Raw genomic sequence first — 12380 nt, 5'->3', positions numbered from 1 at the left:
CAGCTCCAATGACTCAAATGCAAACAATTTTCTCTTAGTTCTGTTCAGGTTTACAGTTTGAAAGTAGCTAACAATAAAAACGACTAAGTGGTCCTAGCCACAAGAGAATAATGAACTTACTTTGCTTGAACAGAGACCCTTTCAGCTACTTGTAAAGATGACTTTTGTCAGAATAGAGGGAAAAAAAAAATATATATACACACTTTCATTTCAAGTCATGCTTTAGAGAAAGAAAAAAAAAAATAAAAAATCAATCTCCCAAAAAATACCCACAACCCAACAAAACAAATCCAAACACGTGACCTTAAATAAACTATCTCAGCTTCTTAGAAAGTACTTGGAAGTACAACTACAGAAGTCAGAACCTTGGTTATACTGGGGGGGGCCCGTTGTGTCGCAGTCTTATGTAGGGCCACAGCAGCTGCTGTAGTGATGTCCAGGAGTCCCCAGTTCCTACAGGTGCTGCATCTGCGGGTCTGTGAAGGGACAGCCCCGTGAGGAAGCTCATGAGGGCAGCCAGGAGCACCAGGATGGAGACAGAGACCCAGAGGGTTTTGTTGGCATTGGAAAAGGAAGCCTTGAAGTCGGACACCCACAATGACATCAAGTTGTACCTGTGCAGGAGAACAAGGCAGAGCAGTTTTCCTTCACAACTTGGAAGCTCTTCCCACCTCACCTCAAAAAGCCCCTCAATTAGATCCCACCAACATAGAGATCTTTATCGATAAAGTGACAAGGTTGGTGCTCCAGGTTGTGTTCTGGGTTTAAAATGCAGTCCTCATGAAAGGAAGTTTCGGGTGGCTCACCCAGCTTACAAGTCCACCCATGTTCCTGGACACACTCTTCTGAGGAGGATTCACAAAAGCTGCCTTGCAAGATCATCAAGAAATCGTGCTTACGGAAAGCACTAAAAGTTCTGGCCTTCTGCTGTTTTCTGTGGCTCTGGTGCCTTCCCCTGAGGTTAGGAGAAAAGTCTTACCCTCCCTGAATATCCAAATCCTAGACTTCTCATGACAGTGGGTACCTCCATCCTTTATGGAACAATAGAGAATAATATATATTTGTCCTTGCTGTCACACACCAGCATAATTGTCTTGTCTCTCCCTTGATCACAAATGCATCCAGGGAAGGTTTAACATTCTGTGTTCATATGGAATAAATGGTTTTATTATCCCCTGCAGAGGCAACAAGCCCCCTTTTCTGTAGGGCAGGGGCTTCCAAGGGATACATGGACAGCACTCTCTTCCTTGACTTGAGGTATTCAGAGGCATTAGCTGGGATAGTCTGGAGTTAGTCTGGATAACCACTTGTGTCATCCTTAGTCATTTTTACAAGATTACATGCTAGCATTTCCAAGTAGCTGAGCTGCAACAGCTCCAAGAGTAACCAAAAGAAGTCAGATTATAGCATGAGGCTTCTCTTTCCCTCAGCATTTAGGATTAGGAATGAATTCCTGGAGGGGTGAGTCTGTGGCACCCAAGATTACTTCCTCACAGTTGGTTTAAGTGAGTATTAACAACACAACCACAGCTTCAGCTTTGCTTCCCTCTTGCACACAAACATTACTTTACCTCATGAAAAAACAAACAAACAAACTTACACTGACTCCAGCATCCATTTTGATGAATATTTTCCTTTCTCAGAGACACTTTCTTTCCTGGTGGGTTGTTCCTGTACTTCAGCAGGGGACTCTGACTGCTCATTTCTGTAGGCAAGAACCAACAGCCCCAGAGCTTTGCCATCAAGCCAAATTCACAATAGCTGGATTTTATAGCCCTGATCAAAGAGTTCATTAAAAACCAACCAACCCACCCTGCTCACACATCCCTGAGGAGGTTGCTGTTGGACTTACTTTGGTGCAAAGTGCTCCTCTTCATACTCTGCCCAGGAGTAGGTGCTGAGGAATCGCTGCAGCGAAGGACGCTTCTCGTTTTGCTTCACCCCTAGTTTCCCCCTGGCACATTTTAAACAAATTTGCCTGAATTTCCCCAGGAAATAGCAGGAAATTAGAAATTTAGCAGCCTGCTACTCATTTAGGTAGGCCTTAGACAAATAACTTTCAAAACTAGTTGCCTGAAATTACCATTATTGGAAAAAATACCCAAACCCAAACAAACAAAACCACAGATCCATCAATGGCTGATACTTAGAGTTTACACTTTAGTTGAGGTATTTTTTTAAAAAAGTTTCCAATGCTTAATAAAAAAATAAAATAGATAAAATAAATAAAAAAGAGCAGCTGTAACATTTAGTCCTGAAGGCTCATTTACCTGTTGTAGCACCTAAAACTAATGTGAAAGGCCTAGCATAAACATTGTTATACTTGAGATGCCCCATAAGCTGTTTACTACAGGCACAGTTGGAGTTGAAAAAAAAACATTTCACCCTTTTCAGAGGCAAGCCCAAAGGAGTTTACCAGCTGCTTGATCTCCTGTTGAACCTCTCGCTCCGTTCGTCTCCGTCGGGGTCGTGGAGTTGGGCCTGGAGAAGAAATTTGGCACATTCACTGCACTGTCATTCTCACACTTCAGCCCAACCAGTTTTGAGAAGATCAAGCACCTCCCTACCCCTTTGGGAACCCCCCTACTTACCAGTGGCAACCCAATCCCTGCATTCCCAGCACTCCTGGGCACTGTTGCAATGCTAACTCTCCGCAGGGCTGACGATGGCTACACAAATAAGAGGCATTACTGGCTCTTATCAAGGAACCATTGGATTACTCACTGAGCACATAGAACACCATCTGTTTTTATACAGACTGTATTATAAAAAATAGGTGTTGATTCTTGGCTTGACGTGACACACAAAGAACCAAATCACAAGTGCAGGCAAAAATCATTCTTTAAAGCATCATTAAGTTTTTAGCACCTGAGTGGGGCTAAAGCTAACCAGCTCAGCTGAGTAACCACTCAGCTCCCAGCAAAATAGCAAAACTGAATGTGTCTAAATTCCCCTAATCCTCCTCACAGGAATTCCTATAATCAATTTAAATCACTCTCATCTATTTTTTTTTCATATTTCTGTGCTAAACTTTTTTTAACCCCAATGAGAGAACCACAAGTGAACAGTATTTCTTAACCACTGAGAGCCCGACTATGTCATCTTCTGTGTGTGACTTAGAAGGTTGGTGGGATGTCTGAAAAGTAGATCCTCATGTTTGATGACATCAACCCATATTTGTGACAGAAAGCCACCAAGCCAAGCATGTAGCAGAGCACCAGCACATGACAAAGCAAAGGAAGACACACGTACACAACACTTAAAAACTTGACATTTCATGTAATGCTGTACCTTAAAGTTAAAAGGACTTGGTAGCTTTTTATTTGTAGATTCATCTGTGAAGAGATCAAACATCAGAACAAGCTTACAGGAACACAGTTTCGGCTCTACTTTCAGCTAAAGGTCTGACTTTTTGTAGTGTTTCTTTAATCAAAGAGTGTATGAGAGCACTCTCAGAAAGCAGAAATGAGAACTCAGGAAAAAGCTTTCTAATTCATTAAATAAGTTCTTAATATCCACACATTGCACATCCTCTGCAAGCATCAATTTCTGTCACTATCATCAAATATATTCTATTATCAAGGCAGTGTCCTGTTACAGGACTATATTTTACAGTCAGAACAGAATAGCCTGTGATTCAGAAGGCTCCTGCCAGGATTTTACTGGTGTGTGAGACTGCCCTTTTGGTTTTTAAAAAGACACATCCTATTTCTCAGAAGAATTTAATACTTCTCTGGCAAATCCACAAGTGAACAGCATCATGTGAAAACCTGACTGCTCTGCCACCTGCTTAGAGGGGGAAATTAGCCCCCCTTGCTCTTAAGGAGTCTGTAATTCGTGTTTAGAGAAGGGCAGGAAGTATCTGTAGAGAGCAGCCAAAGCTCAGTTACCTAGAAATAGCTCCTGCAAATGCTCCAGTGTGAACCAGCACCCAAATTTACTGCTCACAAGGAATAAGATTGTCACCAACACATGCAATGCACTTTTCTGAAAGCCAGAATGTTCCTGTGTACTTGCAGTGGTCCCACACAGACACTCCAAGATCCATCACAGTTTACAAGTCTAATTTCAGGGAGTTGTTTTTAATACCACCAACAAATTGCTATTTCCCCTTCATCTATGCTTCACATAAAAGGGTCCCTCTGGCAGGTGCTAGAAAGGGTTTTTTCCAGTTACCTCTGTCTCCCAGGGAACTGAAGGATCTCTCGTTCTGGAGCAGGACCTGTTTCAGCTCCTCGAGCTCCGCGTGTTCTTTCGCGTACATGCGCTTCAGGTTTTCCACATGTTGGATCATTACTTCCACAGCCTTGCTGACCCGGCTCTCCTGACAGGGCAAGGGCAACAGCAGGGGGAAAAGGAAACAACTCAGAGGAAGTGCATCATGTTTAGAAATTTCCCTCCTTCAGCCCCTGCTCTCATGTTGTATCACCACGAAGCAGCAGCCTCCCGTTTTTGTCCACCCTTTCTAAGTTTCACAACCACCCGTGTCCCAAAACATGCCCAGGTTTCATTTCTCCACTGATTACTCTTATCCTAAAATAAATAATGAAGTCTTCAGTTTTCCAAGCTCTTACAACTCCTCCTCATCTCTTTCTCTGATCTGCAGTCTCAGTTGCCACCACGCATTTGCTGGTATTGCCAAGTTGTGTTTTCATGCTGCTCTGTGGCATTACTCACAATTACACCCAGCATTTGAGCAGGTCTTTGCACATTTCCATACATTTAGCTCATTAGCTGCCCTTTCCATAAGGCACAGAAAGATCATTAGAGCTTCAAGACTATTGTTGTCAAATTGTTTTCTCGTGCTTGCTATTATGTATATCCCACTGCTGTAAAAAGTCTTTTTTAAATTATTTTTGTTTGGTTTTTCTTTTAAATCAGGACCTTATTTCTTTTTGCACTATATATATTGCACTATATATATATATTTCTTTTTATACTATATACACCAGATTCCCAAATCCAGTTCTGGAACCAGAAGCCCAGCAAACAGATGTGACCACCCCTTTACATGTAGAAGCTTTTAACTTAGTACAAAATACTTTTACACAGAAATGGTTACCTGATTAATAGCTCCCAACATCTCTGCTCTGCTGGCCACTCGGGCTGCATACTGGCTGAGGAACTGCAAGCTTTTCTGCAGCTTCTTAATGATCTCCTGTGCTTGGTTGTCTTCTTCACACAAAGGAACTAAAGCCTGAGAGGCACATTGGTAAGAAAATAGGTGTGAGTTATCAACAGAGAATGAAGGGTGAACCCAGCTGAGGGTTCTGAGGAGTTGTGTTTGGGTCTACACAGCCACAAGATCAGCATCCAACATCTTCAACCAGCGTAACTTGGATACAGAACTTCAGTGGGCAGAGACCTCTGCTTATCTAGCACAAAACCAGCTGAAGACAGGGGTTCAGGTCAGATGTTTGTGCTACAGAAAAATTCCCTGTTGCCTGAGCACACAAACCACTCAGATGAAGGTTACCCCTTATAATCTCTCATATTTCAACTGCGCTGCTCAAGAACTTCATCCAGATTAGTTTATAATATATCACACACACCCTTAAAAGAGCTGTTTCAAGAGAGGCACTTTCACAGCTGTTCACCCCATCCACCCTGCCAATACTAACCTCCAACATCTTTACAGCATTTGTGATCTCCTTTTTCAAGTTTTCTTCAGCCAAGTCTCGTGACCTTTCTTCAAGCTTCACCCTCTTGTCCAAGGTAAACAAGTCACATTTAAAACCTAAAGACAACTTCAGAAATTCAGCCTGTTGGGGGAGAGAAGATTTCAGAATAATCCAAGTGATGCAGAAGCTTTTTAAGTAGACTTGGACACTGACATGACATTTGGGACTATACCCCAAGAACAAAGTTATAGAAAAGGTACAGAAGGGTAAGTGAACATGGCCTGCTTCCCCAGAGCAAGCCTTCCCATCTGTAGTGATGGGGGGAACATTCTGCAGCCAGAATAGGTGACATCCTGGCAGCACAGAGTGTGCCATCTGTGCCTTTTGACATAACTCTCTAAAATCAGCTCATTCTGCTTGGGAGGTGGTCACAGCTACGCTCCTTTAAGCTTGCAAACAAATGTTACAATGGTGCCTATGTTCAGTTTTACAGATTTCCACCTTTTTCCCATCCCTTGCAAAATTTCCGTTAGGTTTGAAAAGGCAGATTTCAGAAGGTAACATGTAGAAATATATCCAATTTAAGCTGCTCAACATCATTCTTTTACTTAGGACAAGATATTAATCATGGCTTCTCTACCAGATCTTTCTGTTGTACACAATACTTCAGGATACAAGCAGTTGAGACTTACCTCCACTTCCTTCTCACTAGGGGATTCACTGTAGGATAAGAAGAAGAATCATGTAACACACTGCAGCTTTAAATTCATACCTGCAGCTGATCACTCAAAGTCAAAACACTTACGGCTCGTTTTGCTTTGTCTTATCTCCTTTAATGCCACCTGCAGTGGGTGAACTCCCTGACAAGAGACAAAAAAACCAAAAATCTTTCAGGTAAAACTGAAAAAACAGCCTCCCCAAACCAACCTGTGAAAGTCTTTTAAGCTTCAACAGAAGCCACTGTGGAAGATTTCCAGTGTTCAGCTCTTGCCAATAAAAGCAACTCAGAGTATTTTGGGTGTGAGACAGCACAGCTCTGCCACTTGTACAAAGCCCCAGAAGTTACTTGTTTAGGTGGCTTCAACTGGCATCTTATTAGCACAGAAATGGTTAATTAAATGTTTTGGCTTCAGGATGTTACATGACACACTACATCAGTAGCTTTTAGTGAGCTCCAAGGGCAAGAGGTGAGGGCACTAAAAGAGCAGAGATGTCTAAGTAAAAACAACATCCTGCTTGTCTATGTTGCACCTAGCATAAAGATGCTGCTTTACAAATCTTTGGGGAGAACAGGTGTGCCAGAACTGTTTTTCAAACATCCCAACTCCTTTGCAGCTCCTAAGAATTTTTCCCTGCTGTCTAGAGGAACACGGAGCTGGTTAGATAAGTATCTGTAGCAATCAGATTTTGCATGACACCACTGTCCTTCTCTGCATTGCTAACCCATTTTGGTCTCTAACTGCAGCTACTACTCCTTAAAACAAAACCCTCTTGTAATATTCAGTGTGGGACAGGCAGCTTTCTGCCCCTCTCTATTTGTATTAAGTCAGGTGACCAAGACTTGCACTCCAGTGAGTGATGTGAACGTGTTCAGCAAGAACCTCTTACCTTTCCTGCTGGGAACCACGGCTGGTGCTTCCTCACCCCACTCTTTGTTATTTTTCTTTTCCTGGTCCCCCTCCTAAAGGCACAGCAGAATAATTACAGCAAGGGAGCAGCCACAACCCCTCTGGAGGAGGCCTGTCCCCTCCTTTGTCACTGCTCAGCCAGGCCAGTTTGGTGTCTCACTGTCACCAGGACTCTTACCGGGTCTTGCTTTAAAACACTTTGAAGTGCAGGTCTGTGTTCCTCCATCACTGGGCAGAATTCCTGCTTGATGGGTCCTGTGGAAAAACATTGCCAAAAGTCAAATATAATGATAAAAAAACCCCACCAAGCTTCCAACACCCACCATATGAGCCATGGGCCAACAGGGCTAAAAGAAACCACAGCAAACATCACGAGAGGCCACTAAGAAGGAGAGGCAGCAGCGAAAAAACACTATAAAGACATACAGAAAGAAGTGTGATAATTTTGTTTGGCTTGGAAAAAATCCCAATAAGTAGTGTTATATGTCTAGAGCTGAGAATATTATTCCTGGTTGTACTTGCTGTAATTGAAGTTGCAAAAGTTATAATAATATTTCCTTGGATAATTTTATTATATTGAGGGTTTGTTATTTGTTTGTTATTGTTTATTATTTGTTGGGGGGTGTTGTTTGGTTTGCTCTTTAAAGAGACAGATTACAGTTACTTTTTATTTTGAATTCTATAGGCACAGAAATATTTTTTTTGAAAAGTCCCATGTACAAAGCAACAGGACAAATTACAAGTATCTGTAATTCTCTTCTTTCACATTTTGGAATATCAGATGATATTAAGAAATAGACGCTGATTCAGCTGCTATTACTGAGGAACTTGAGCACAACCAGGTCATGAAATGCACAATTTGCATACAAGTTGTTGTATTCCAGGTGTCCATAAACTCTGAACCTGCTCTGCCTTCGTACCCAAAAAGTGAACCAGCAGGGTGCTGACAGAGCCAACAAAATAACTCTTTTTCCCAGAAGCTGAGTGGTAACAAACTGGTAAATTCAGTTGATGATGCCAGTTCAAAAGCAACACAAACTTTCAAGTGCCACAATTCAGAAAAGCTTTAAAGCAGGCAAAAAATAACCTTGACAGTTACTAGAGATATTTAAAACAAAAGTATTTAGGAAACTGAAGAAAGTCAGAGTCACACTAAATTTCTTGTGCAGCAGTACCTCCGGTAGCTTTAAGAATATCTAGAATTTTTTTTTCTTTTCTGTTTATGTAGTCACACACAGAGACAGATTTGAGCTGAAGAAATGGCACAGGGAAAAACAAACAAACAAAAAGAAAAAAACAAACAAACCAAAAACAAACAAACAAACCAAAACAAACACACACACACAAAAAAACACCAAAAAAAACACCACCACCAAAACTCCAGTCAGGGGGATGAACATGAACAAACACCTCTGCTCAGTATTCTGTCCCTACTAGTTTCTGCAGCAGCCAAGCCCTCTAGAAGACATAGTATGGTACTAGCAAAGCCCACAAGTGGAGATTCCTCAATACTAATAGTAGAAACACTTAAATTGATTCTCACACTTTAAAGCTGCTGGGACTCTTTCTGATCTGTTCTGCATATCTGTTTCCTCCCTGCCAAAGACACCTGGGCCACATATGAAGATTAACAGTAGAGGCAAATTAGTAGAAAGAAAACACTTTTAAGTGAGGGGACTGAACTACAGTTCAGGAAGATAACACAAAGAATGAAACAAAACCAAACAGGAAGCCATAAAGTCTTACATTTAGGTAAAGATTAAAAAATGGTTACAAACAAGCACACACAGGTATTTTGTGCTGCTTATTCAGATCCGCTTTTATAAAAATAACTTAAATACACTCTGTACACCTACTCAAGTTTGGGTTTGCTTTTATAGCTTTTAAGTGGAAGAAGCACCACCAGATGTGGTAAGAATAATTCTTCTGGGTGTCTATGGCTATAGCAAAAGACAGAATCATACACAAAGGCCTTTATCCTCATCTCTCGATCCAGCCCAGCTTCTTGCACACTGAGCAACAGTTTTGGAAGAGAGGAAAAAGTGTTATTTGGTCTAATGGTGGAACTAAGCTCTCTAAAAACCATGAAAACACTCTCTCCCCTCCCAAAATTACCTGGGGTTTAGTACCAGTGCAATGCTTTGCCAGCTAAGCAACCATCACTGAGCTGTTCCATGTTTACTTGCAGTGCTGCAGCCCACCAGCCTCCTGTGAGCACGTGAAGCCTCATTCCCACTCAGAGTTTCAGGGAGGGCTGGGGGGCACTTGCAGGTGACAATATTTGCAAAAAACCCAGAAATTCACAAGTTGTTCTTACTCAGCTTCCTCACTTCAAAAGGTGTGCTGGAAGCAAACCCCTGGGTGAGTGCCAGCAGTCACTGTACCTGACACGGGACCAGCTGGATCCTTGTCACTGTTTTTCTCCGTTGCCGCGGGAGCTGGCACATCGTCCTCTCCCTCACGTAAGCCCTGGGGTGATTTCTCCTCCATGACAAGGCAGCCTGCGGTACCAGGCAGAAGACACAGCCCTTACATCTCAGTAAATGCACAGACTTCAGCACATCCAAGACTCCCAGTGCAGACCTTTGCCCCTCTGAGCCCCAGGGGAAGGACTCACCCGTCACCGGTGCCGCGCTTTCCACCGAGGACGCAAGAACGTCTCGGGCTGAAGTGAGGTGGTCACTGCCAAAGCAAAACTCTTTCAGATACTCATGCACATTATACAATCTCCATAAAGGCTTTTAAATTTTGCACAGGACCTGACCTGGATGGGATGAGACTGGCTGGTAGCGTTGCCTCTGCACAGTCAAGCTTCAGGGAGAGAGAGAAGAGTTAGTGCCAGGGAGAGGGTTGCCATGCCAGTATCAAATTTCTGTGTCAAAGCTTCAATAATTGCCCCAGCTGGGCCTAAATTATTTCAGCAGTGAAGAACTAGATGGGAAATGCCCACAGATCCACCCTCTGTTCTAAAGCCACCCATAGATAGAGTGAGTAGTGTAGCACATTATCCTTACTAGGAGTGATCACTACATTTCTTCAGAACTCTTATCTCAGGAATATCGTACTTAGAGATTGTATTTGGGTTCCTGACTTCATGGTTTGCTTCTTATGCACGTTTTCAAACGTCCAAGGCACATGTTACTGCACCACTGTTCCACCCTAGTGTTGTGTATCAAGAGATATCAATTTTGAAGGTCTTGACCTCAAACCCTACAAAGTGAGGTGCACAGAGCTTCACTTGGTTATGGGTACCAGACTCATTTAGGTAAATAAAAGTTTTAATAGTAACAGCATGACCAAGTTCAGAACACAGAAAACTTGCATGTTGTGTTGCACATTTCAGTGTCTCTCTTTAAATGACTCCAGTTTTACAATATTAAACACATAAAAGTTATCCAGCCCCTTCAGAGGGCCCTGGGCCTCCTCCTCGGTGTGCAAACAGCAAAAAGCAGTTAAATGTGGGTACACAGTTTTTCCTCATGTTCCTTTAAGCTGCTCCCATGTGGTTCTGGACTCGAGTCTTATCACATCACAGACAAAACCAATATCCTGTTTGGTCTTTTAATGTATCGAGGGAGGAACCGTAGGGGTACCATCCCTCTACTTCATTTTATCCTGGATAAGTCCAGCTTGTTAAAAACTCCACATCGTTAAAATAATTTGTCTTACAGATGAAAATACAGGGTGAAACTGAGGTTTAAAGGTTTGAGCTGGTAATGAGTTGTGATGAACTGCACCCACTGTTGAAGAGGAGTGCTGAATACACTTAAAAAAAATAAATAAAACAAACAACCCAAAACCTCTCTCCAAGCAGAGAAGGTGTGAGGCCAGGCTAGTCCCCTGTACAGCAAGTCCAAGAGCACTGTTGAATTCTGTGTGGGGAGCCAACAGAAAAACCATGTTTTGGTATCATTCCTGCCCCCTAAAACATCCTAATAGGGCCCAAGAAACCCAGCAAAGTAGAACAGGAAGAGTCCAAGGTCCCTGGTCACTTCTGAGAGCAACCAACTACTCCCAGCATCAGTAAGTGCCTTCTCTCCCCTCCTCACTCCCCCACTATTAGAGCCTTGCTCCAGCCAGATGGATGCTTCCTCTAATGCAAATTCAGGCTATTTTTATTATTATTTGAATGCTCTCTCAAGCTGAAGGAAGTACAGCACTGCATTTGCTTTGCTGGGGTTGTTAGGTCTGCAGCAGAGCCAGGGAAGGAGGAGGTGGAAAAGAAAACAATAGAAATCTAAAGGGTTTTTAAAACTTATACACAGCACCCAAACAAAGCCCCTTGCATCATCTGGAAGTGACTAAAGCAGTTCATTACTCTACATGCCCTCTCCCTCGCCAGTTAATCACATGGTCAGTGGTTTCTGTTTGCAAGGGAAGAAAATCCTCAATTCAGTTTTTAAAAATACTATTAAGATTGTGTATTCCCATGGATTACACTTAAAGAAGAAGCAAGAAGAAAAGCCCACATTTTAGATTTTCCAATAAAATCTGTTGGCTCAGGGCATTAGAGAATGGCTCTTCCTACTCATAAAAAGACTGTGTCAGAGAAGATCCTGCAGTACATTCCTAATCACTTCCCCCCCCTTCCATTCCTTCAATTAACATAGTAATCCAAGGATTCTCTATAATAGCAGACAAATTCTGGCCACAGTCTTTTATAACCCCTTCCAAACAATTATTAAAATTTGGAAGACCTGGTTTTCAGACTGTCATACAACTTCCACATTTATAAATCAAAACAAGTATAAAAAGCCCAAGCACTCCTTTATTAAATAGCCCTCAACCTCCTATGATGACAATGCTTCTACATAAATAATTTGAGTTACTTATATGCTGAAAGACTTGATCTGCTCAAATACATCTGCAATGGCAGTGTAATAAGACTCCAAAGAAAACTAGGGAGACTTTTCCTATTAAACAAGGATATACAAATTTTGCTGCATGCCAGTTTTTAGAACAGATACTGAGCAGAGTCCATTTGCCTTCTTTTTGGGACAAGCTTTAACCTTTTTAATTTTCCTCCTTTAGAATATTTACACAGAAAGCTTGTATTAAAAAATGATACCAAGAATGGAAAAGTGACATTTCTGAGCCCAGCTGGAACTACAGAAAGCTCCAGAGCAACGAA

At 42.1% G+C, this 12380-nt stretch overlaps 1 protein-coding gene across 1 annotated transcript in view; it reads right to left on the bottom strand.

The window, feature by feature from the left end:
- Nucleotides 1-242: 242 nt before the first annotated feature.
- Nucleotides 243-12380, bottom strand: part of LRMP (lymphoid restricted membrane protein) — a 36715-nt gene continuing 24577 nt past the window's right edge. The window contains exons 24-39 of the mRNA XM_025896207.2: nt 10014-10060; nt 9867-9931; nt 9634-9750; nt 7428-7504; nt 7230-7302; nt 6427-6481; nt 6314-6341; nt 5622-5762; nt 5063-5197; nt 4177-4324; nt 3292-3335; nt 2592-2669; nt 2417-2481; nt 1853-1954; nt 1601-1705; nt 243-614 (exon numbers count right to left, since the gene is read on the bottom strand). Of these exons, the coding sequence (XP_025751992.2) occupies nt 371-614; nt 1601-1705; nt 1853-1954; nt 2417-2481; nt 2592-2669; nt 3292-3335; nt 4177-4324; nt 5063-5197; nt 5622-5762; nt 6314-6341; nt 6427-6481; nt 7230-7302; nt 7428-7504; nt 9634-9750; nt 9867-9931; nt 10014-10060 (1524 nt within the window). The 3' untranslated portion in view covers nt 243-370. The remainder of the gene's footprint in view (nt 615-1600; nt 1706-1852; nt 1955-2416; nt 2482-2591; nt 2670-3291; nt 3336-4176; nt 4325-5062; nt 5198-5621; nt 5763-6313; nt 6342-6426; nt 6482-7229; nt 7303-7427; nt 7505-9633; nt 9751-9866; nt 9932-10013; nt 10061-12380) is intronic.

The sequence above is a fragment of the Manacus vitellinus genome, unplaced genomic scaffold (assembly GCF_001715985.3).
Source record: "Manacus vitellinus isolate BGI_N305 unplaced genomic scaffold, ASM171598v3 scaffold_66_pilon, whole genome shotgun sequence".
NCBI lineage: Eukaryota > Metazoa > Chordata > Aves > Passeriformes > Pipridae > Manacus > Manacus vitellinus.
This window is presented reverse-complemented; position numbering and strand designations above follow the sequence as displayed.